The sequence below is a fragment of the Pongo abelii genome, chromosome 21 (genome assembly GCF_028885655.2).
Source record: "Pongo abelii isolate AG06213 chromosome 21, NHGRI_mPonAbe1-v2.0_pri, whole genome shotgun sequence".
NCBI lineage: Eukaryota > Metazoa > Chordata > Mammalia > Primates > Hominidae > Pongo > Pongo abelii.
In genome coordinates this window covers 67,076,578-67,099,526 of record NC_072006.2, presented here as the reverse complement: position 1 = coordinate 67,099,526, position 22,949 = coordinate 67,076,578, and the positions used below count along the sequence as shown (strand labels likewise).

Below are 22,949 nucleotides of genomic sequence, written 5' to 3'. Positions count from 1 at the left end.
GAGATGGAAAATGTGTTGCACGGTGTAAACCAAGCAAAGCCCTCCCAGCCAGTGCAGTGAGCAAGGCAGACACAGAAGGGGAACCGCCTCTGCAAAGAGAGGCTCGGCTCTCTCTGGGGTACACAGATCACCTAGACTGAGCAAAGCTCACATTCATCCCAGCTCACAGCTGCCTGTACCCTGTTCACAGCACACCCCTGTGCGTGGCCCTTCTCTGCCACTGAGTGGGGGGCTCTCGGCCTCAGGTGGGGGTGTTTGCGGACACAGCTATTGTCCTGTCCCTGGAACTCATAACATGGACCAGGGGCAGACTGTTCCTGAAGCCCTAGGTCATGGCACAATAGCCTCTTACATCAGCCCACAGTAACGCAAATTTTCACAATGACACATCCACCACACGGGAGGGGCGTGAGCACATCATCTCTGCTCACACCGCAGTGTCGCTGACTTGAACCCCTGCGTCTGCAGCTTAGCGACATCCTGTAAACCTGCACTTTCCAGCCTCTCACCGGAGCAGAGTGTCGGCCTCACATCACCCCCACCGGCAGGAAGGTGGCTCTTTCCTCTCGGCCACACCTAGAGCCTGGTTCCGATAAACGCAACTCTGAACGCCTGGAACATTCAAATGCTCTTGTTTGAGGACGTGGCCAAATGTAAATGGATTCTGAAGAATTAGGAACAGACGATGCAGCCCTAGTTAGCCTCTGAGCCCCAACAGGCCCACAGGTGCCTTGCAGAGCTGATGTTGGCGACAGAAACTCCACTCCAGCCTCACAGACACTCTGCCTGCTTGGAGGTGTTCGCTGGCTCGCTCAGACTGACCTCAGCAGCCATGAACATAGGTTTTTTCTGTTCCCTTCCCTGATTAAAATGGGAGAGCCCAATTCTTTCAAAATTTCCTGACTTGAGGATTGAAAAGCCTCCTCTTTCTGGTTAACTACTTGGGTCCCATGTCTTGAAAAAGGCAAGACGACGGAGGACAAAGGAGACCCCAGCCCACGCCCCCCTCTTCCCCAGCCAGTTCTGGTGTGTGGGGGGACAGGGCTGGGGTGGGCACCCTGAAGGGGGTCCTGGCATGTGGGGGGATGGGGCTGGGGCAGGCACCCTGAGGGGGGTCCTGGTGTGTGGGGGGACGGGGCTGGGGCGGGTACCCTGAGGGGGGTCCTGGTGTATAAGGGGATGGGGCTGAGGCGGGCAACTGGAGGGGGGTCCTGGTGTGTGGGGGGATGGGGATGGGGCTGAGGTGGGCAATCTTAGGGGAGTCCCTCCCTGGGGCTTTTTCCCAGACCTGCCCAGGCTCCAGGGTGTGCGGCTGCGTTAGGCGGCCATGACTCTGAAATGCTATGCAAACTTCATTTCTTAATCACTGATTGCTCAGCTGAAATTCTCATGTTGAATTTGCCCAGAGAATTAGTCAGGACTTTAATAAAGGGAACACGTCCCATGATTTATTTCTTCCCAGCAACTGGTTTAGGGAACTAACCCTGGACATAAACCTCCTTATCACCTGATGAACTGAGAGAGGCCCAGGGTTCCCAGGTCCACACCGAGGGTTCCCAGGTCCACACTGGGGACTCACAGCCACGCTGGGAACAGGGCGCCTGGCCCTCAGCTCTAAGCCGCTCTGCTGCCGGGTGGAGGAGAGAGGGTGAACCGGTGCCTGCACGATGTTCCCAACTCCTGGCAAATGTGGCCCCGGGTCAGCTCGGCCCATGGGGTCACCCTCCTTAGCAGGCAGCTCCCAGCTCCTTTGGGGGTCTATCAGGGCCCTAATGAGGCCTCTCTTTCCCACCTTCATCCAGCCCTGCTCCTCTCTGCTGTGGACAGCTTGGGGCTGAGGGGCCACCTTTGGCCCTGATGCCTTCCCTCCTGTCCTGGTTGAGGGCAGGCAGCGGGGACTCACCCACTGCCCACACCCTCCACCCACTATGGCCAGTGAGACGCAGCCATTTGTGAGCTCAGGGACCTGCTGCTAAAGGGGCACGAGAGTCTCCCTGTGCTGGGGCCTCAGAGACTGAGGACTTGGGTGGTGACCACCCTGAGGGCCACCTGTGTCCAGCCCTGGGGAGAGCCCCCCAGGGAAGGCATCCCCAGGAGAGACCGGGAGGGCCCAGGCCCCTGTGTTGTTCCTCTAGGACCCCACCGGCTCAGGGCCCCCGGTTCACCCTAGCAGTGTAGCAAGACAGCAAAGCAAGGCCGGACCACACTCAGCAGAAAGAAGGGAAGGCAGCCAAGGCAGACGGCAAAGCAAGCAGCCTCCCCGGAGGGTGAGCGGGACACGCAGGGTAGAGTGGGGTGGGGGGGGGTCCTTAGAGACTGAGGGAGGGAGGGAGACAGAGGGCAGCATCTCAGAGCCCGGGGGTATGGCACAGGTGACACCTGATGAAAGGGAATTAGAGTGTGGGGAATCATGGTGAGAGAAGGGTCTCAAGTCAAATGCAGCTTCCCTGGGGACCCCGGGACACGCAGGCCGTGGCAAGACTTGCTGGTGTGGAAGGGATTTGCTCTGTGGCCATTGGGAGCCAGGTGCAGCCCACAGGAGCCTCCACACTGGGAGTGAAGTGACGGCTCCCTGGGTGTGGGCCGAGGCCCCACTTTGGGACTCTCCCACAGCTCTGCAGCCCTGAGGTGGGGTCTGCGGCCCCTGGCCCAGGAGGCTCTATCTGTTGCTGCTTAATCTCTTGGCCCAGGGTCACAACAGAGGTTAGGGGCTGCATCCTCATCATGATCCTGGAGGGGTCTCACTGCCTCCCCCAAGACAGGGGCCATTAAAGGGTTTGAGGACACTAGGAACCCTCCCGCCCCCGGTCCTTACAGAGGCAGGTCTCTGATGGTTTTCCCGAAGTCCGGGTTGCTCGCCTCCCCATGGCTGCCGTCCTTCAACTGGTGCATTTCCGCTGCTCTCACGACCGCGTAGCGCTGGGAGCCTGGAAGGGCAGAGTCGGCTGGGGCTGGGGGCTCCCGGAGGTGGACTTCTCCGAGGGAGGCTCTGCCCCTTCCCCGGTCTGGGAACGTCGTTGTCTGACATCCCTGCAGCCCTCGCAGCCCCGGGACAGAAACCACGTGAGAATGCAGCACAAGCCGGGTTTGGAGGTGTGGGAGGGCTGGGGCCCAAAGTTGGGCTGAGGGAAGGAGGGGACGGAGGCCCTGCCGTGACTGGGACAAGCCTGTTCCGTGGCCAGAGCGGGAGAAGCTGCTGGGCAGAGAGGAGGTCATAGGACAGGAGGGACACACAACCTGCCTTGTGTCACAGCCAGGAGGCGTCCCTCCACCCACATGAGAAGATGCAGATCAAAGACTGAGAATGAGGGTGTGCTGCAGACTTGATCATGGCGGGGAGAAAACAGCAGAGGAAATGCGGTGCCCCCTTCACGAAGACTAAGGGACAGTCTCCCCAATGTGAAGGCTGGGCTGGGGAAGGGAGACCCACCTGGCAGCTGCCGAGGGTAACCAAGGATGGGAATGGCGGTGAAGAAGGCAGCGGCCCCAGAGCCCAGGAAGCCAACCCACCAGGCGCCGACCCACAGTGGGCTCTCGGTGGTCAGCTCCGTCCTGTGGAAGAGGCAGTGGCACCTGGGTCAGAGTGCAGCCCACCTGTGTCCTCCAAGGCACACACACTGGCGGCCGCTGGCCCCTCCTTCGGGCAGACCTCCAGGGTCTGTCTGCACGCTGGTCAACACAGGCCCCTGGTGCTGCTGGCCACAGGTCCTGTCCCTTCCTTGAAGACTAAAGTAAATACCACCTTGGCTTAGCTGTCCCCCAAGACAGATGGCTCCATGCCTTGGCCCACGCTCCAGGGCTGGAAATGCCACCTGTGGCCTGGTCCTGAGACCACGATAGGATTGGGCGCTAAGAGGAGCATGCTCTCCAGGCAACGGCGCGCTGAGGCATCCCTCCCCACAGTGCAGAGGGTGACAGATGGGGTTCCCAGGGACGCCAGAGGGCTCAGCTGGAGCTGAGATCTCCCCACAAAGGGACGCCTGTGCACGTGGCAATTTGCACATAAGTGCTTTCAAACGAAAAGGTGAGTGGAAAGGAACCATAGGCTGAGGCGGCCGTGGAGTAGTAGAAGCCCATCCAAGCTCTGGGCTTTCAGGGATGCGTCTTCACAGTGAGGCGGCGGCGGGAGGGCAAAAGGCCAGCAAAGGCCAGGAGCAGAGCTGCAGAGACAGACAGGACACAGGGAGCGCCAACACCCTGCAAGGCTGCAGCCAGGGGGCACCTGCTTGTTCTAGCGCAGAAATGCTGCGGCCGCCTCTGGGGCCAGACCCTGCTCTGCCTTCCTACTTTGTGCAAAGTGGGCCCAGATCCCGGAGCCAGAAGGGGCACAGAGACTGAGAGAAGCATCCAGAGCCCCAACCTACCTCCAAGGCTCTGCCCAGAATGCACACACTTGACCCCATGTTATCAATCCGAGGCCAGAGGGGCTTTTGTAAGAGGTCAGAGTGCTAGAGACCTCCAGGAGAGGCGCCATCTGCAGAAAAAGTCCCAAGGTGCAGTGGTGCCCAGGCCGCGTCACAGAGGACCTTGGAAACTTCACAAGTGCAGGCTGGGCAAGGGATGAATGGGGGGCCCAGAACCCACAGAGCACTGGTGGTCAGCAAGGACATGTCTCCTCTCCCTTCCCGTCTCCATCTGTCTGTCTGTCTGTTGCTGTCTTCTTTCTGTCCCTCTGTATCTCTGTCTCTATCTCCATCTGTCTGTCTCTTTGTCTCTATCTGTCTCTTCCTCTCTGTCTCTATGTGTCTTTCCCTGTCTGTCTTTCCCTCTCTCTCTCTCTGCCTCTCCCTCCACCCCTCCTTGCTTTCTCCTGCTTACATTTACAGAAACTAGGGTCACACACAAGATACAAAAAAAGGAAAAGAAACAGAAGAATCTCAGTTCCGTTAGGGAACTAGTGGCCAGGGCTCGCTGGGCTTTGCAAGCACTTGGGCCTCGGGCACTGTCCGTCTGCCCTGCCCCCTGCCCTGGGGCCGACTCCCAAGGCCCCTACAGATCCTCCAGAGCCAAGGCCAGCCTTGACTCCCTCTAGCCTGGGGGGTGCCCAGCACCTGCGCCGCGCCCAGCCTGACTCAGAGTGGGCCCTGCTGACTCTGAACCCCCTTCCAGAGACAACGTGGGTCTCTCCAGCGCAGGCAGCTGGGTGGGCTCCCGTGGGCGTGGGCCCGCAGCAGACAGCAGGGTGCGCGGCCACTCACCGTCGGCCCATTTCTGTGTAGATGTTCAGCAGGGCACCTCCGATCAGGTAGCCGGCAGCGGGGCCCAGGATGGCTGCGGTGTAGAAGATGGCTGCAAGAGAGGCAGAGGCGTCAGGGCCGCTGTGCACCGCCCAGGGGCCGCAGGGGGCTTCGTGGGGCCCTGGGCCTGAGAGAAGCCCCACACCCGCCGTTCTGCATCTCCGGCCCACTCCCCTCGTGGGCCTCTTTAAGTTAGATGAATCTGTGCAGCCGCCACTGGGCCTGATGTGGGTCAGCGTCAACTTTTAAAAATCCCCCTTCAAAACCAAGAGCACTGTCTTTCCCTTACGAAAGGGCAAAGGCCCTCGAAGCCCCGTTTGCAGGGCGTCTAAGTAGCCGCACAGACGGACCCTGGCAGGAATTAGGGGCCTAGGGTGGGGAAAGGGACCAGAGAGGCCTGAGCCCCTCCACCCAGCCATGCTCACGCTCCCGCAGGCCGGGATTCGGAAGGCTCGGTGTGGTGGGACGTCCCCTCGGCTGGAGTGAGGGGATCTCAGCGCCCGCCTGGGTTCTTGGGATGAGCACTGCCAGGTGACTGGGATGAGGAGAGCTCAAGGAGGACATGAGGAGGCTGAGGTCACTGCAGAGTCCGGCTGGGGCCAGCTGCTCCCCGTGACCATCCCTACGATGCCCTTCCTGGGAGAGCCAAGCCAGGCAGGAGGACGCCGAGAAGTGGGGTCAGGTGGGCCATGCACAGGATCAACTCGGCCACGTCGGACGGGCCTTGGGGCTTCCCTACGTCTCAACAAACAGGAGCCAGGAGCCAGTGAGGGGCCCAGGGCTGCCCCAGGGCAGTGAGCTCAGCTGCCTAGCATGGGGTTGTAACATAGATCTTTACCCTTAGGTGGCTGTGAAGCGGCCATGAGCTGCTTCATGTTATTTTTCCCCTTAAAGTTCTGACTCTCCAGATTTGCTTGGTCTTTTCCGCACCCCTATGTGGCTGCCGGAGCAGACACGGTGCTTATGGGCAGACATGGGCGTGGTCTCAGTCAGGGCTCTGTCCCTCCACCTCTATGTGGCTGATGGAGCCAACATGGTGCTTTCAGGGAGACATAGGTGTGGCCTTGGGGCTCTGTCCCTCACTTATCCCACATCAAACTCCTTCCCAGGCAAGTGCCAGGCTCCCAGCCGGAGCATGAGGTCTGCCACCATTGGACCTGGTACCACCAAGCGCCTGGTGACTCTATGCCCCTTGGTCCTGGCAAGGTGGGCTGGACATCATGCAGGGGTTGCACTGAGGCTCCCGGGCACAGTGGCCTGGAGCCCTGAGCAGGGTCCGCATGAGAAAGCCAGAGTCCCTTACGTCAGCTTTGGGCCTCAGGCCGGACCCCCCTCCCCTGCCACCTCTTGCAGCAGCCCCGGGGCCATGCAGACAAGGGGCCCACAAAGGCAGGGGGCGGGGCTGGCTCCGGCCAGTCGCCCTCACTCCTGCAACACTGCCCTCAGCCACCCCTGCCCGTGCTTACCCCGCCAGCCCCACTCACCAATGTAGACGGGCGAGTAGCTGGACTTGACGTTCTCATCCAAGTAGGTGACGCCCAGTGTGTAGAGGGGTGTGGCACCCACGCCATGCAGGAACTGGCCCAGCATGAAGACCAGCTGGTAGCGGGACAGGCCCGAGGTGCTGTCCGCACACGCCGCGCTGGGGTTGGCAGGGCACGTCCTGACACCTGCATCCACCTCCACCTCGTAGCGGCCAGCTGTGAAGTGGGGCAGCGCGAACACCAGCGACCCCGTGCCCATGAGCAGCACGCCCCAGCCCAGCCAGCGCGGTTTGTGCCCTGCGCCCCCGAAGTAGCTGACGAAGGTGAGGCAGAGGCAGGCGGCGATGTCGTAGGAGCTGGCGATGAGCCCGCTCTGGTAGCTGTGCAGCTCATAGCGGCGCTCCAGGGAGGTAATGACTGTGTTGATGAAGCCATTCACAGTCATCCCCTGCAGGAACGCGGCCGCACACAAGAAGAACAGGATGCCCTTGGGCGTGTTGAGGACCTGCAGGCATGGGGGTGCGAAGGCCCACCAGCCACATGCCACGCTCTGCCCGGCCGAGACGTACCGCACCTCGTGGTTCCCCCGGGCGCCACGCTTCTCGGCCCAGAGCTTGCAGAGGGGCTGTTTGCTGGTGTCCAGGGGGCTATGGGCAGCGGAGCACAGGGAGCCGGGGCTCAGGGGTGTGCCCGGGGAAGCCCTCCTGCTGGGTGGGGTGTGGTCAAGCCCGTTTTTCATGGCTGAGTTGGGGCTGGGGAAGGTGAGTGGCTTGTCCCCCAGCTGATGCAGGGGCATCTCCGCTCCTCCGCCTGGTGACCTCGAGGCTTCAGCCACGCAGTGGGAGTGGCCAAGTGGTACTCGAGGGGCTGGTGTGTCCTGTGAGAAGAATGTCTGGTTAGCAAGCTCACGTCTCTCCACGGGTACAGCACGTCCAGGCGGGAACATTCCAGCACACCCATCATGGGGGTGGCTCAAAGCTCTGCCTGCCTTGTCTCAAGAGCCTCCCAAATCCAGGGTGGCGTCTGGCCAGACCCACACTCAGGCACTGTGTCTCCCAGCCACAGCCCCACTGCGGGAAGGTGGGGGCTGTGCCCAGCTTGCTCACAGGGACTCGATTCCTGCCCTTTTTAGAACTGTTGGAAGGAAAAGCTGCCGCTTCAGCAGTGTGGCGTCAGAGCTGTGACGAGGGCAGGTCCTACTGAGATGGGGCCACGCGGTGGAGAGTGGAGCTGAGACGCAGAGGCCGAGTCAGACACTGGGGTCCCAGGTCACCCCGACCTGCACCCCGCCCTGCCCCCGCTCGCCATGTCAGCCATGTCCCCTGCCATTTGCAGCCGAGCAGCCCTGACGGACTCCACAGGGGGTCTACCACGTTGGTCCTAGAGCCTGACCTTGTTCTTCCTTAAATTCACACCCTGGCAGCTTTCTGTACCCTTTGGCATGAGAAAGGAACTCTTCTCAGCGCAGAGTTTGGGAGGTGCAGGAATGAGCTGAAAGCAGCCTCCTGGGCCATGTGAGCCCCCAGCACTGGAGACACCCCTGGCCACGAAGCTCTGGCCGGTGCTGGGTCGGCCTTGGTCTGTGGCAGCTGGTGTCGTTGCCTGTGGCTAACAGAAGCTCTAGTTGGCAGCCACGTGGACCAGTTACCAGGAAAACGTGCCGACGTGCTACCTTCCTTCTGAACCATGCGCTGCCCCTACCCCCCGGCCCTCACCAGCCCTGTCCCCCACCATCCCGAGGCTCTGCAGGGCACCTCCTCACTCCCCACACCAATTCCTGGAGCAACAGCTCCCCGCTACTGCCCAAGGCCTTCTGGGGAACCCAGGTGGCTGCAACCGCTCTACATCTTAAGGGGTTTCCCCATCAGAAATAAACCGGCGAATAAACAGGGCTGCTATGATGTGGAACACCGGTGCTGCCCCCGCCCTGAGAGGGTCCTTCCCGGGGTTGCTGTGATACAGAACACCTGTGCTGCCCCCGTCCTGAGAGGGTCTTCCAGGGGCTGCTGTGATACAGAACACCTGTGCTGCCCCCACCCTGGGAGGGTCTTTCCAGTGGCTGCTGTGATACAGAACACCTGTGCTGCCCCCACCCTGAGAGGGTCTTTCCCGGGCTGCTGTGATACAGAACACCTGTGCTGCCCCCACCCTGGGAGGGTCTTTCCAGGGGCTGCTGTGATACAGAACACCTGTGCTGCCCCCGCCCTGAGAGGGTCCTTCCCTGGGCTGCTGTGATACAGAACACCTGTGCTGCCCCCACCCTGGGAGGGTCCTTCCCTGGGCTGCTGTGATACAGAACACCTGTGCTGCCCCCACCCTGGGAGGGTCTTTCCCTGGGCTGTTGTGATACAGAACACCTGTGCTGCCCCCACCCTGGGAAGGTCCTTCCCGGGGCTGCTGTGATACAGAACACCTGTGCTGCCCCTGCCCTGAGAGGGTCCTTCCAGCAGACCTCAAGGTGCTTGCCATCTGGGGCACCTTCTGTTATGGCTGAATTGTGACCCCTAAAAGAAGCTGTCTTGGAGCCTTAACCCCCAATACCTCCGAATATGACAGTTTTTGAAACTCAGGCCTTTAAAGAGGTGACTAAGGTTAAACAGGGACACTGGGTGGGCCCTGATCCAATGTGACCGGTGTCCATATTATGAAAAGGGAATGTGGATGTGCGGACCATTCCCCTGCCTGGGAGGGAGGCAGGGAGCAGCTCCTTCCCTCACAGCCTCCGAGGGGGGCCGGCCTTGTAGACACCATGAGCCCTGATTTCTGGTCCTCAGCAGTAAGAGAGGGTCCGTTTCTGTTGTCTAAGTCCACAGTCTGGGGTCTTTTGTCTTCACTGTGGAGCTAGGGTGGGGTGGGGTGGGTGGTGGTGTGTCCATATTGGGCCACATTGTATCACATTCAACAGGGACTCTGGCGCTTCTGGAAGCTTATTTAGTCCATGAAACATCATACCCTGGGAGGCTCCAAAACACAAAGCGTGAGAAATGCTGCCCACTGACATCAGGCTGAGGCCGGGGCCACATCAGCCGTGCTCAGGGCTCTGCAGAGTCCGAAGTCCTAAGTATCCGGCCATGGGGTCTCCTTCCAGCCACAGCCGGCGACACGCAGAGATGCACGGAGACGCAGGGACAGCAGGCAGACCCATGGGGACCTGGGCTGGGTGATGCCCCAGGATCCTCCTGGCAGCTCCTTACAGAGTCTGCTCACTGGGCCTGTGCTGGGGCTGGGGTAGGTGGACCGGTGCCGCACCATGTTCCCCAGGCAGTCATGTTCACCTGGAACCTGAGCGCATGAACTTATTTGGAAAAAGCGTCTTTGCAGATGTGATGAGTGATCTGAGAAGAGATCATCCTGGATTAGGGTGGGCCCTAAACCCAGTGACAGGTGCATTTAGAGGAGAAGATGACACAGAGAAGGCCACCTGCAGACAGAGACGGGCGTGGCGCTCCCAGGACCACCTGGAGCCCCAGGAGCCATTGGGGCAGGAAGGACCCTCCTCAGAACCCCAGGGGGAGCACAGCCCCTGTGGATTTTGGGTTCCTGGCCTCCAGAGCTGGGGGGAATAAACTATTTTTTAAATTATTATTATACTTTAAGTTCTAGGGTACATATGCACAACGTACAGGTTTGTTACATATGTATACATGCACCATGTTGGTGTGCTGCACCCATTAACTCGTCATTTACATTAGGTATATCTCCTCATGCTATCCCTCCCCTCTCCCCCCACCCCATGACAGGCCCCGGTGTGTGATGTTACCTGCCCCTGTGTCCAAGTGTTGTCATTGTTCAATTTCCACCTATGAGTGAGAACATGCAGTGTTTGGTTGGGAATAAACTATTTTTTAAGCCCTTTGGTGTGTGGTCATTTCTTACAGCAGCCCCCACGGAGGCGAACAGGTGTCACATGTGCCCCCAAATTTGGGAGATGACAGAGGCCTGAGGAGGGCCCAGAGAGATGACCTTGGGGTTGAGGCAGAGTTAGAGCTTAACAGACACACAAACTGTAAGGTGAGCGTGGCGGGTGGGAGCGGAGGTGCAGCTGGTGATCCGCCACGGGGCTGCAAGGGGACACAGGGGCCTCAGTGAGAACCAGCCCTGGGACAGGCCTATGCTGACAGACACTACAGCATTTGGGGATGACAAATTGCTGGCTTTTTGTTTTTTGTTTTGTTTTGTTTTTTAATAAAGGGGCGACTTCATCTGTGAAGGCAGATAAACCGGGCCCAGCACGGTCAGGCCGGGAGCAGGCCATGGGATCTCCCCCAGGTCCAGGCAAGGCTTGTTTTATGTCTGGAGAGATCTGGCAGTACCAGCACCCCTTCCCCAAGGTCGCACGGATCTCAGGATTGAGCCCCCAAAGCTGGGCTCTGGGTCCTCCCGCCACGTCCTCTGCCGAAGCGCGGTCCCCACAGGGCTCCTCTGTGGAATCGGAGGTCTCGCCCTCTCAGCGAATGGATGCCCCAGCCCCAGGCTCCTTGGGACGAATGCAGGCAGCTGCTGTAAAGAATCCTGCTGGGTGGCGGGGTGCTAACACCTGCTGTGCACACTGAGCACCAGCTGTGTACCAGGCACCGTCCCAGGCCTCACAGCAGGGGAAGAAGGCCCAGGGGGGTCAGTCATTTGCTCAAGGCCACACAGCCCACTGGTGGCAATGAGGATGCAGCCCCCGCAGTCTGGCCCCAGAGCCGAGTGTCTGCATCACAGCTGCCTTCTGACACCTATTGAAAGAGCCGTGCACACTCGTGTGGCACTCATGTGCAGCCGCTGTTGACCTTGGACACTGCTGTGAGGCTGTTTGAGGCCATATTTGGAGGCCTCGGACAGCAGAGATTCCACAGCAGTCATGCCTGGGGCCTACTTCCTGGGTGCCCGTGGCCACACCCGGGGTTTCATTTACAATGCCAACACCTATCCACGAGCTGGCAGGCCAGGCTGGTCTGGGACCTGCTGTGTCAGAAAGGGAGTGTGCGTGGAAGGAGAGACTTTCATATTGTAAGAGCAATGCTCCACGCCTCCCGGAGGGGCAGAGAGCCACCTACTGCCACCCGCAAGCCACGGGCTTTCTACTGAAGCCAGCTGTCACAAGGATGACGTCCCAGGAGCATGTTTAACGCAAGAACTCGAATGCCAGGAATCAGTGGAAAAGACGGAGGAGCAAGAGCCCCGGGGCGGGACTGGCGAGGAGGCGCAACAGCTCTGCCGCTCGGCAGCCCGGAGGATCTCCACCGGCTGCTGAAACAGAAAGCAACCTCAGAGGTCTGGAGGAGTACAGGCCAGGCTCAGAGCTACGCAGACTCCCCAGGCAGCATTTGGGTGTGTTTTCCTCGCATTGTTTTTCTTAGCGCAGGAACACAGAGCCAAGAAGTACCCTGAGGTCTGCCTGGAGGTCAAGGTCCACACACACGCAAACACGTGCACATGCACACACACAAATAGCAGAAACTTGACCTCATTTCCGGGCTGGGCCAGAACATTAAGGGAAGGAGCCTCAACAGGGCCAAGGAACAGCCTGACGCAGGCAGGAGAGTGCTCAGAGGTTCCGCCTAGCTGCACATACTGGCACCGGGACAGGGGCCGAGCGGGAGCGGGGCCGGGGCAGGGTGGGGGAGGCGGGGACAGGGGGAGCGGGTCGGATTCAGCAGCACTTCTGCAAAGGATCTGATGGGGTCCCTGGGATGCTCTGTGGTGGGCAAGCCCACGTAAACCATTGCGAACCAAGACGCTGGCTGCCATGAAACACCCACTCAACGCCCAGGCACTGGGCTTGCCTCGTACAGGCAATTTGTTCAGTCCTGGCCTCAGGACCAGACGCTGGGGCCAAAGCAGGTAAGGGGGAAGGGGGAGGATCCCGTCTGCACAGCTTTGAGAGGAAGCCAGATTGCTAAGTTTCGTGACCAGCGATGGCCACATAGAAACACAAGGACTTCCTTCTTGAAAATGAAAGCCACAACTGAGAAAGAACAGGTAGTTGTAGGTGTCCAAACAGCTCCAAGCTGAAGGCTGTTTTACCTGAATGAAAAGCTCTGACATAAACATGTAAAGCTCAGCCGAAAGTTACCTATTAGGCACATTTAAATCAGCAAATTTAAAATCCTATTTTAAATATTAGCCGTGTGGCTTCTGACAGATGCCCATCAGACGGCCGCAGACGATGAGAATTACGTGGCACCACTCAGCTCACCAGCTGTGCACCTCCAGGGGCTTCCGTTGGGGCCTGGTTCTGACGTCTTTCTGAGATCCAGCAGCGACCTGGCTTCGGGCCAGCCTCCCCTTATCTGAATCTGTACCTGCCCTCACACAAGCGGCATGCGTGTGACAGTACCCATTCCATCTTCATCATGCCCAAGAGTTTCAGCTCTGGGTTCTCTTCTGAAGCTGAAAATCTTCTCTGGGAGGCCGTTTCCCCATTAAACAGCGGTGTCTAGATTGGAAAGGGGAGGGTGGGCCTTCCATGACTCAGGGGCTAAAGGACAACAGGAGCAAATATAAAAGCTGGCTATGATGGGGCATCTGGCCTGGCTCCTGCCATCACCAGGGGACAGATGGGTTGTTGAGTGACGCTGGGCAGGCAACACTCTGGACTCTGAGGGCGATGAGGACGGTCCCACATTCATGCATTTTCCAAAGGAAGTTTCCAGGATTGTACCAAGACCTCACATGGATACGTCCTAAGCACTGGCATTTACTGAGCATGCCATTCTGAGCTGGTGAGCCAGAGGGATGAGAACTCTGTCTGGAGAAGTGGGTGCCCAGCATGTATGTCAATGCTTGGCCCAGACCTGAGGGAGTCCTTGCTGAACATGCAGTGCAGGACTTACACATCAGGGCTAACGTTTGCCACGAAAACCAGCCCAACGTGGGACATGAAAGCATCTTAGCCGCAGCAGCCGAGTCCAGCGATGTGGACAGCCAGATGCATGCTTGGTGGAGGCAGCCGGCGCCCCCATGCTGGTCTCAGTCATCAGTTCCATCAGTGACAAATGCTGCTGGGGCCCATGAGGACCACCCATGCCACTCACATGTGGCTTTCCTTCTGGGATCTGCTAGCTTCTGAGATGGCCAAGGCAGATGCACTCATGGCTCAGTGAGAAGGTGAACGTCACCTCTGTGTTCAGTGCTAATGGAGACTGGAGTAACGACGTCTGGTCCGCGTTAAGGCAGGTAGCTCAGCAGCCCACACCTTTGGTTTTTTGGTCTCAGGCCCATTATGGGTAAGCTGGTGTGGGGTGGGGCAAGGGAGTTTCAGGGGCTGGAAGGGCCTCATGGCAGCCCCACGTAGAGGCTGCCTGGCCCCTGGACTGGCCCCACCGAGGGGAACAGGACATTGCAGCTGGGCTTGGGGAAGAAGGGAGGCCTGTCCTTTTGATTCTTCTTTCTGGCACCCTGTGTGTGCACGTCTGTGTAGGTGTGTGTACACCTGCACACATGCCTATAGTTTCTTTCCACTTGGAATTGGTTTTGACAAAAAGGTGCGTCAGCTTCCCAAGCTGGTGCCTGCAACAGTGAGGGATGGAGCCTCATCCTCATCCCAGAGCCACACCCTCAGCTTACCCGGGAAAAGGCAGTGGCTTCTTCTGATGCATGGATACAGCCCCCACTACGGAGCTGGGGAGGGAGCTGCAGGCAGCCTTGACTCCAGACCAAATTCAAAGGACCTGCCTCTTCCAAAGGCCTCCCTCCAAGGGCCACGGGGACCCCATGACCGTCCTCTCATCCCAGGCTGGCTGCATGGGGCAGGCTGGTTTATACGCAGATAAGACTGCACCCGCTGATGAGGTCAGATGCAGTTGAACCCCGGTGCTGCAGATGAGGAGTCTGCAGGTGGGGTGATGCTGACAGGCAGTTGTGGAAGGCCGGGTAGTGGCAGCCACGTGGCAGAGGAGGGGGTGGGAGACCTGGGGCAGGGATGGGACAGCCATGGGGTGGAGGAGACTGCACCCCGTGGGAAGGACAGGCCAGTGGCCAGCCCCGAGGCCGCCCTGGCTCCTGTCAGCATCCCGGGTCCAGTCCACTGTCATCCTCATCTGAACACCCTGACTGCATGTAACACCAGGGCATCTGCTTCCTGGCCTTTGCAGGGCCACTCTACAGCCTCTGACGCTATGTGCCATGGTCTCAGGGTCAGGGCCAAGAGCACTGTGATAGCGAATTTCGTGTGTCAACTTGAGTGGGCCCTGGGTGCCTAGACATTTGGCCAGGCATCGTTCTGGGTGTGCTGTGGGTGTTTCCCGGTGAGATTAGCATGTGAAGGGGTGGCCCTCCCCAGGGTGGTGGGCCTCGTCCAATCAGTTGGGGGCCTACATAGAGCCAAAGGCTGAGTGAGAGGGCCTCCTCCTGTGACTGCTGCAGCTGGGACTTTGGTCTTTTCCTGCCTTTGGGCTTGGACTGAAATGCCAGCTCTTCTTGGGTCTTCAGCCCTCAGGCTGGAACCTGTAGCAGCATTTCTCCGGTTCTTGGGCCTTCAGACTCAGACTGGACCGAAACCATCAGCTCTCCTGGGCCTCCAGCTTGCCAACGACAGGTCTCGGGACTTGCCCCTTCCATAAGTGCTTGAGCCAGGTCTTCAGGATAAATCTCTTTCCACCTATCCTATTGGTTGTGTTTCTCTGGATAACTCAGACTAATACAAGCCAGTCCTTCCATGCTTTGGTACCCACTTCCTAACGCCTGCTATGTGGGAAACCTGGGCTTCAGGGACTCCCAGGACACCGTCGCACCCATGAGGAGCCCAGGGGCTGTCACTCGAGAGCTGGGTGCAAAAGCTGCCCATGGCTGCGAATCAGAACCACCTGGGCTGCAGAGAGCCAGTGGGGACAAGAGGCACAGAGCCTGGAGTCAATTCCAGTCATCATCCGAGGCCCTGGGAGCCAGGCTTCGGGAGGAGGCTCTGACAGCACACCACCACCATCGCCGCCCGGGAACCTTCTGGAGGCCTGAACCAGCTGAGCTCTCCTGTGCACACACAGTCACTGAAATCCGCCCCATCACGGGAGGAGGGTCCATCACCTCCATGGAGTAGGGCCCTCTCCATGGCCTTGTACTCCCGACGGCTGCTCCAGAATGAGGGACAAGGTCTCCCCTGGGGCTCCGGCCACACGGCTCCCATGCAGCCGGCAGGTGGGAAGGAGCCCCTGGAAGCAGAGCTTGCCCATGTGCCCAGGCCCGGAGCCCCGCCTGTGAGCCACTTCAGGCCCCCTGTGGCTGCCCCGCCCCAGGGCACCCACTTACCTCTTGGCCCATCCTTTCCCTGCTGCTCTGATGCCTCTGTCTGTGGGAGAACAGCTGAGGCCAGAAAAAGCTGAGCAGAGCCTTAGGTGGCTCTCAGCCCGAGAGAAACACAAACCACCCCGCCCCTCCTGTGCATGGAGAGAGCCAGCTGCCCTTTCCCTGGGAGCTTAGCCCCCTCGGGCCCTGTCCCTGCTCTAACCCACAACAACCCCGCAGGGGAGGAAGGGGAGAAGTTGCCGCCGGAGGCCGTGGCAGCCAGGGCATGAATTAGGCCAAGGCGATCAGCCGGGGGATAATGTGTCCCTGGAGTCTCCGGCTGAGGGCAGGCCTAGGGAGGGTGTACGCACGCGTGTGCACCTGTGTATAGGTCAGTGCCCGCTATTTTAGGAGGAGGGCATGGGGGCCAGAGGTCTCTTCCGATTTCCTCATGCTGGCCTGGTCAGTCAGCTGCATCTCCGGGATAGGAGGCCCTGACTCCTCTGCTAGGGTCTTTTAGAGGCGAATCCAGCTGACCTCTTTCTCCCCCTCCTCTCAAGCCAGGACAGTGGCCTGGGAGGAGCCAGTGGCCACGTGCGGGTGGCTGACACTGCCCGGCCTGTGGGAACTGGGGTGCTAGCCTGTATCCCCGTGTGTGGGCAGCTGACACAGCCCGGCCTGTGCCACTTCTAGAAGCCTACCTACTTCCCTAGGCCCCATGCACTTACTTCCCAGTCTGGCTCCCTGCAAAGCGCTCTCAGCACAATGCGTGGAAAGGACGCAGGATCTCTGAGAGACCTATCTTAAGCTTGCCAGCCCCTGGGCCTGGCCTGCCTGACCTACTGTGGCCCAGCAAATGTCCCCAGGGAGGCCTGGAGCTGGGCTGGGTGGGTAGCACCCCTTCACATTAGGGGATGCCCCAGTCCCGGCTTCCAGGCCCCACTCAGAATTTGGAGGCCAGGCAGGACCATAGGGTCTCAGTTCTCCTTTCTCTTCAGATTCCAGCCCAGGCACTGCCTGGCAAAGCCGAGTCCCTCCTCCTGGCACCTGACGACTCTGAGGCTGCCAGCCACAGCCACATGCCTGCCCTGCACCCAGCCCCGCCCTGAGCACCTGCCTGCTCCCCACACCATCCTCGGCTGCCTCCCCGGCCACACCAGCCCCCCAAGACACCTGGGACTCTCTCCTCTATCTCCAAATTCACCCTGGGGTCTCTTCCTCAAGCTGGGTGAATGAATGAAAGGAGCTTTCACTTCTTTAGTTTGAGGCACAGACTCTGGGAGCAGCATATGGGGGCCTCAGCTGTGCCTGGTACACCCCAATTTGCATACCTGGTGACCTCACACAGGCGAGCAGGCAGGAAGCCATTGCTTTGCACAGGGCCGACAATGAAGGATTGTCTGAGCAAGAGGGAGCCGGGGTGCGGCAGCAGGGCTAGCCCAGAAGGACCTGTCCCTCAACCTGGACGTCCCTGCTTGCACCCAGTCTCCACCCACTGAAGCTGGGAACGTGGGGAGGACAGGTGAAGCCGCGGGTGTGTGCAGGTTTACTCTTCCTTCCGACTCATCATCCCATCCACGGAACTGAAAACTCTCCTGCCATTCAAGGGCATGTTTGAGAAGAGAGAGGCTGGCTCCAAGCCATGCAGGTCACGGGCCTCTCTCTGCCTCAGTTTCCCCCCATAACAGAGACATCATGAGAATGAGAATGAGCCACTGAGCATCCTATTCAAAGTGGGCCCAGTCAGCACTGGAGTTCACGGGAAACAGACTCAGAATGGAAATCCACCCTGTCCAGCCCCGGAGCCCTGCAGGCCCTGCCTGCCGCCGGTCCCCACGGCTGCCCCGGCCTCCTCAGCCTCCTTTCATGGCTGGGGTGGAAGTGGCTTGCCCTGCCCATGCTCAGGACCCCTGCCGTGCCTCAGCTACTGGTGAGTGAAGGCGTAAGTGATGCCACAACTCATGTTTTCCTGCATGTGGCGGAGGGGGGGCCTTTACAGACCCGTGGTGTTCACAGCTCTCCTTGTCCTCTGGGGAAGGGGAAAGGACCTCCCCAGTTCTCAGGCTAGTCCTTGGGCACACAGGGCCTGCTTCCCAGCCTGCTGTGCAGAGCAGCCAGGGCTCTGGGACTCCTGAGGGTGAAGGTGAGGAGGCGGGGGATGCCTATGACCTCCCTCCTCCAGGAGAGCCCTGTACACCACAGGAGGCAGGGCGGGTGGTGGGAGGGAAGAGCGGGCAGCTCAGAGGGCCCACCAGCAAAGGAGCTCAAACGTGACCCCCAACGTGTGGGAGAGACAAGACCCAGAAGGGCCCTCGGGGGGCTTGAGAGGCTGCGGGGGGCAGGTTCTGTCCAGACGAGGAAACTGCCTGGCACAGCTGGGCCACTCTCCTTCCAGGTGGCCTCCTAGGCCCATGGGTCCAAATGTCAGGTCCACAGCATCTCCCGAAGGGCAGAGCCCAGCGGCAAATGCAAGGGCTCCAAGTAAGCCTGGGGCAGACTGAACGACACACACCACCCAAAGCATCCCAAGCTCTCCCTGCGGCTTGGGCCAGAGGGGCGATGCGTCAGGTGCCCCCCAAGGCTTGCCAGATTAGAAAAACCACCAAGAAAAGGCAAGGTCCATGGGCAGGAAGGGCCTGGCTGTGCGCGGGAGGGAGAGGAATCTGGGCTCTCTGGCACCCATAAGCGACCCCAGCCAGTGGTGCCAAGTCTCACCCTATGCTTGGGCTACATGGGGAGCGGCTTCTGCAGAAGGCAGGTGGTTTGAAAAAGCAGTCACCTTCCGCCAGAAATGTCCCAGGGTCTAATTCTGTGTGATGCTGGTGGGAAGGAGGCTACCGAAAAGAACTGAAGGGTCAGAGACAGCCGGAGACCCCAGTGTCTGAGGACTGAGGGTGAGGGTGAGGGTGCGGGTGAGGGTGAGGGTGCGGGTGCGCCCTCACCCGCACCCGCACCCTCACCCTCACCGTAGCCCGAAGGGCCGGCAGAGGCCAGAGAAGGAAGCAGGGTCCCCAGGACCAGATTGTTCTTTGTAGCCCCAGTCTGCTTCCTCTGCAGAGACCCACAGGAGGACACGCCCAGAGTCTGTTGTCCCAGCAGCAGGACCAGTTTCCTTCCCACACCCCTGGCAGGGCCAAGGCTCCGAGTCACCCAGAACCTGTTAACCTAGCATGTGAGTTGCTGGCACCTCCCTCCCTGTTCAAGGGGTGCAATCCCCACGTGCCCATTCCAACAAGTGGGCAAGACCCAGATCCTGCCTGAAGTCAGCTGACACTCAGCAAGCTCGCTGGGGGGCCAGACAGTGGTCCGTGTCCCAGAACGAAGGCAATGGCAAGGTCTGAGGACTGTCCCATGTCCTTGTCCAAAAGCCAACAGGGTGCACCTTGCCACTTGCGAATGAGGCAGTCACGTGGCTTGTGAGGGAGCGTTTTGTGGCCTCTGTCCACAGCCCGCTTGAGGAAGCAGGAGGGCTGGCCTGGCGTGGCTCTCTCCCGGCGCTCCAAGGGCCCTGCTCCCTCCTGCCCCCAGCACCAGGCTGCACGTTGGCTTTTCTGTGGCTCATCTCTGACCACCTACAACCAACCACTGGGGAGAGCACCAGGACCCAACACATTCCAGTGGACGAGTCCAGGAAGCCAGGAATGTATATTGGCTCAGCAGTACCCGCCCCAGAAATAGATTAACACTCATGGAGACATCCAGATCAAAGACCTTGTAGGCACAATATTAAGCTCGATGAGTTAACTTTTCATTATACAATGGGCTGAGAAAAACTTTGCCATTTGGAAGTCAGACTGATCTGGAACCAAAACTGCAATGGGGCTTGGTCAAGCCAAGGGGCCCTTCAGAGCCCCGAGGAGAGCCAGCCTCTCTGGGCTTAGTCTAGCAAGGAGAGCACATCCATCCACCCGGCCACCCTTCACCTGGCCCAGCCTGCTCTGCCTGCCACGTGCCCAGCCAGCTCTCCACCATGGTAGGGACTTGCCCAGCACCTGCTTTAGGGGCCACACCCAGTGAGCTACAGATTAGGTCACGGCCACTCGGGAGGGAAGCTCCCTCATGAAGAATTTTCCAGGCACCACCTGCTGACCTTGCCCAGCAGGAAGGCAGGACACAGCCTGCCGAGGGCGGTCAGGGCAGCCTGGCTGTGGTCAGCGTCCAGGTCTCACCAAGTGGCCGGCCTCTGCCCTCGCTCCCTCCAGCAGCACAGAGGAAAGTCGGGCTGTGTGGTCTCTGCCCGAGCGACATCCTACTGGTGTCCTGCGATCACTGACAACCCAGAACAGACACTCTGGCCCAGTAACCGCAGGCCCACCTCTTGGGATGCTGCTTTGGGTCTCCGGCCTGACCCCGTAGTCACCTTTTGCCTCTTTAAGAACAGAGTCCTAAAACAGGAGCCCAAGCCTGGATCAGACAAACCTGGAGTCAGACCTCTTCAGCACTTACGAGCTGTGTGGCCTGGAGTCAATCACTTAACCTCTTGGTGCCTCAGTTTACTCATCTATAAAGTGAGAGTGATAATGGCCACCTCGTGGGGTTGCTAGGGACTGAATGAGACGACGCTCAAAGCAGGGGTACCATGCCCGGCACATTCCAGCACTCAACACCTAGCCCCTGCTGTCACTGTCCTTGTCATTATCACCAGATTCACAAGCGGAGCCGGCTAAAACCAAGGAGCTGTCCTCTGAGATCCATTTGCTCCGCGCTGCTGGGAATGAAAACGTCGCTGACACCGGGCTCCGCAGAGCCAGTTTCTGATTAGATGGAGGTAACCCAAGTTCCAAAAACCACAGCTGAGAAGCAGCAGCTGACAAGCTGGTTGCATCGATGTGGAAAACTACCGCGTTCCAGCCGCCTCCAGACAGAAACAGGACGCATAGCCAGGTCCCACGGCAGCTCCAAAGAGGGCCTTGCACGCCAAGCGGGGCATCCCCCAGCCTGAGGGTTCACCAACTACGCGGACCACGCGGAAACCTAGCTGGGCTTCTCTCTCCCCTCGGGGCGCCAATGCGGGAGGCGGTTTCTCCCTTGGAAGTGGAAGTCAGATCTGCTTCCAGGTTCCCGGTCTAGGGCCGGTCTAGGGCCGGTCTAGGGCAGCTAAGCCTGCCTGCTCCTTCCTTTCCATCCTCCCTGGTCAGGGGCGCCCATCAGCAACGCGAGGGCACCCGACCCTCTGCCTGCACCTGGAGGGTGCCCGAGTCCCCCCAAGCCACGGCCAGGACGTCGCGTGGTGGGGCAGGGAAAGGGGCGCCGCCGCTGCTGGAAACCAGCCCTGTGCGCTCCGCCCGCGCTCCCCTCCCGGTGGTGTCTCGAGCGCCTCTGGCGCGAACAAAGCCCGGCCGCCCCCGAGAAACTTCCGTGCACGAAGGTTTCCTCCTTGACTCGGCAGCAGCGGCCGCCGCAGGTGGGTGACTCCGCAACTCTGGAGCTCCGCGGAGGCGCGTTCGTCCCCAGCTGGATCTGTGGGGCCTGCGCCTGCGCGCGCTCCGGGCCACCTGCCCAGGTCACCTGCCCCGGCCACTCCGACAGTCCCTGCCAAGGCCGCGGCCCCTACTCACCCGCTTCCCCTCGGCACCCGCTGCAGCGGGGGGCCCCTTCACCTCTGTCCTCCTGCGGGCGACTCGGGAGCTCCTACCTGCGCAGCCGGCGGCGGGAAGCGGCGAATTTGGCCTCCGATTCCGCTCGGTCCTGCCCTCCCCCGCCGAGAGGCTCGGGGCGCTCGGCCGGTGCCCAGGCCTCCCGCCCCCGCGCGCATCCCCCCGGCGCTCCAGCCCCGCACACGATGGCGGCACCTGCCGCGCTCCTACGCCAGCAGGTCGGGCCCTGTGCACCCGCGCCAGCTCCCCGCTCCCCGCTCCCCGCTCCCCGCGCACTCACCGTCCCCGTCTCGAGGGCCCGGCCGCCGCGCAGCGCTGCGCTCCACGCTCTGGCCTCCCGGGCAGCCACGCGCCGCTTCATTCATCCGCTGGGGCCGCCCCCTCCGCCGAGGGAGGGGCGGGGTTTCCTGCGCGGGGCCCGCCTCACCCCCCACGGCCAATGGCAGCTGCGACCGGCCCCCCACCCCCGCCCCGAGGGCACAGAGGCGGGAACGCGCGGTGGGGGACCAGGGCGTCTCTCTCCGGAGCGCTGCCGCTTCCCGGACTCCTCGCTCCAGCTCCAAGGACCGGCATCGCTGCCGCAGCCGGGAAGCCGAGAACGCGCGGTGGCGACACCGCCCCAGGCCACGCGGCGAGTCGGTTCCGAGCGGACTCGGGATTCGCTCCTGGGCGCTGTGGGGCCGAGTGGAGCCAAGCGACCGTTTTTCAGCTCCGCCCTTCCGAAATGCCGCCGCAGGGTCGGGGCCACGTGGGGCCCGCGGCAGAGGGGCTGGGGGGACGCCACGGGCGGCCGTGGTGAAGGTGCCCGCCGGCCTCGGCCTGACCCCCAGGCCCTGTTCTGGCACGCGCCCCACCTGCGCGCACGGTGAGACCGGCGCCCTAGCCTGGGAATCCTGGGAATCTCCAGCCTGTTGCCTTTTCCATAACACCATCTTCTTTTTCACATTAGCTCTGAGGGTGGAAGGCAGGGAGGTGCCAGCCACGTTCCCTTCCACGGAGGGAATTCCCTTGTGGAATTCCTACCCCGGCTCCCTGCCGTCTGTCGTGGAACACATTGCTCCAGGCCTCCGAGCCTCAGTTTCCTCGTTTGTAAAATGGGGGCGATGACAGAGCGTCCTCAAAGGGGATAAGACGGAAGAAGTTGGCTCATATCAGGGCTCATAATTGTTGCTAAGTATTAACAGGTAACCACAATCACACTCCACAAAGCTTCCCTTTTAGTGTCAGTGACATTAATTTAAAAGAAGTTTCCGAAAGTCAAGTGTGTGTGTGTGAATCCTGAGATAAGTCAGGTAAGGGGGAAATGACCACCCCACGGCCCCAGGCTGGTGAGGAAGTCCTAGCCACGGAGGCGGTGCTGCAGGACCTGGCCGGGTGGCATAGCGTGGTGGGTGGGTTCACCGTGGAGAGACGAAGGAGGTGCT

At 60.3% G+C, this 22,949-nt stretch overlaps 1 protein-coding gene across 4 annotated transcripts in view; it reads right to left on the bottom strand.

Annotated features, from left to right (window-relative positions):
* The window catches only part of SLCO4A1 (solute carrier organic anion transporter family member 4A1), a 38,831-nt gene extending 16,900 nt beyond the window's left edge, over positions 1 to 21,931 (bottom strand). For 3 of the 4 annotated variants that reach the window (XM_054541951.2, XM_054541952.2, XM_054541953.2), the window contains exons 1-5: positions 21,806 to 21,908; positions 6,722 to 7,598; positions 5,199 to 5,289; positions 3,431 to 3,552; positions 2,816 to 2,927 (exon numbers count right to left, since the gene is read on the bottom strand). In XM_054541951.2, coding sequence (XP_054397926.1) covers positions 2,816 to 2,927; positions 3,431 to 3,552; positions 5,199 to 5,289; positions 6,722 to 7,598; positions 21,806 to 21,886 — 1,283 coding nt within the window. In that variant the 5' untranslated portion in view covers positions 21,887 to 21,908. Of the gene's footprint in view, positions 1 to 2,815; positions 2,928 to 3,430; positions 3,553 to 5,198; positions 5,290 to 6,721; positions 7,599 to 21,805 lie in introns of all 4 variants that reach the window. The other variant, XM_024239096.3, reaches the window with a different exon arrangement.
* Positions 21,932 to 22,949: the final 1,018 nt, after the last annotated feature.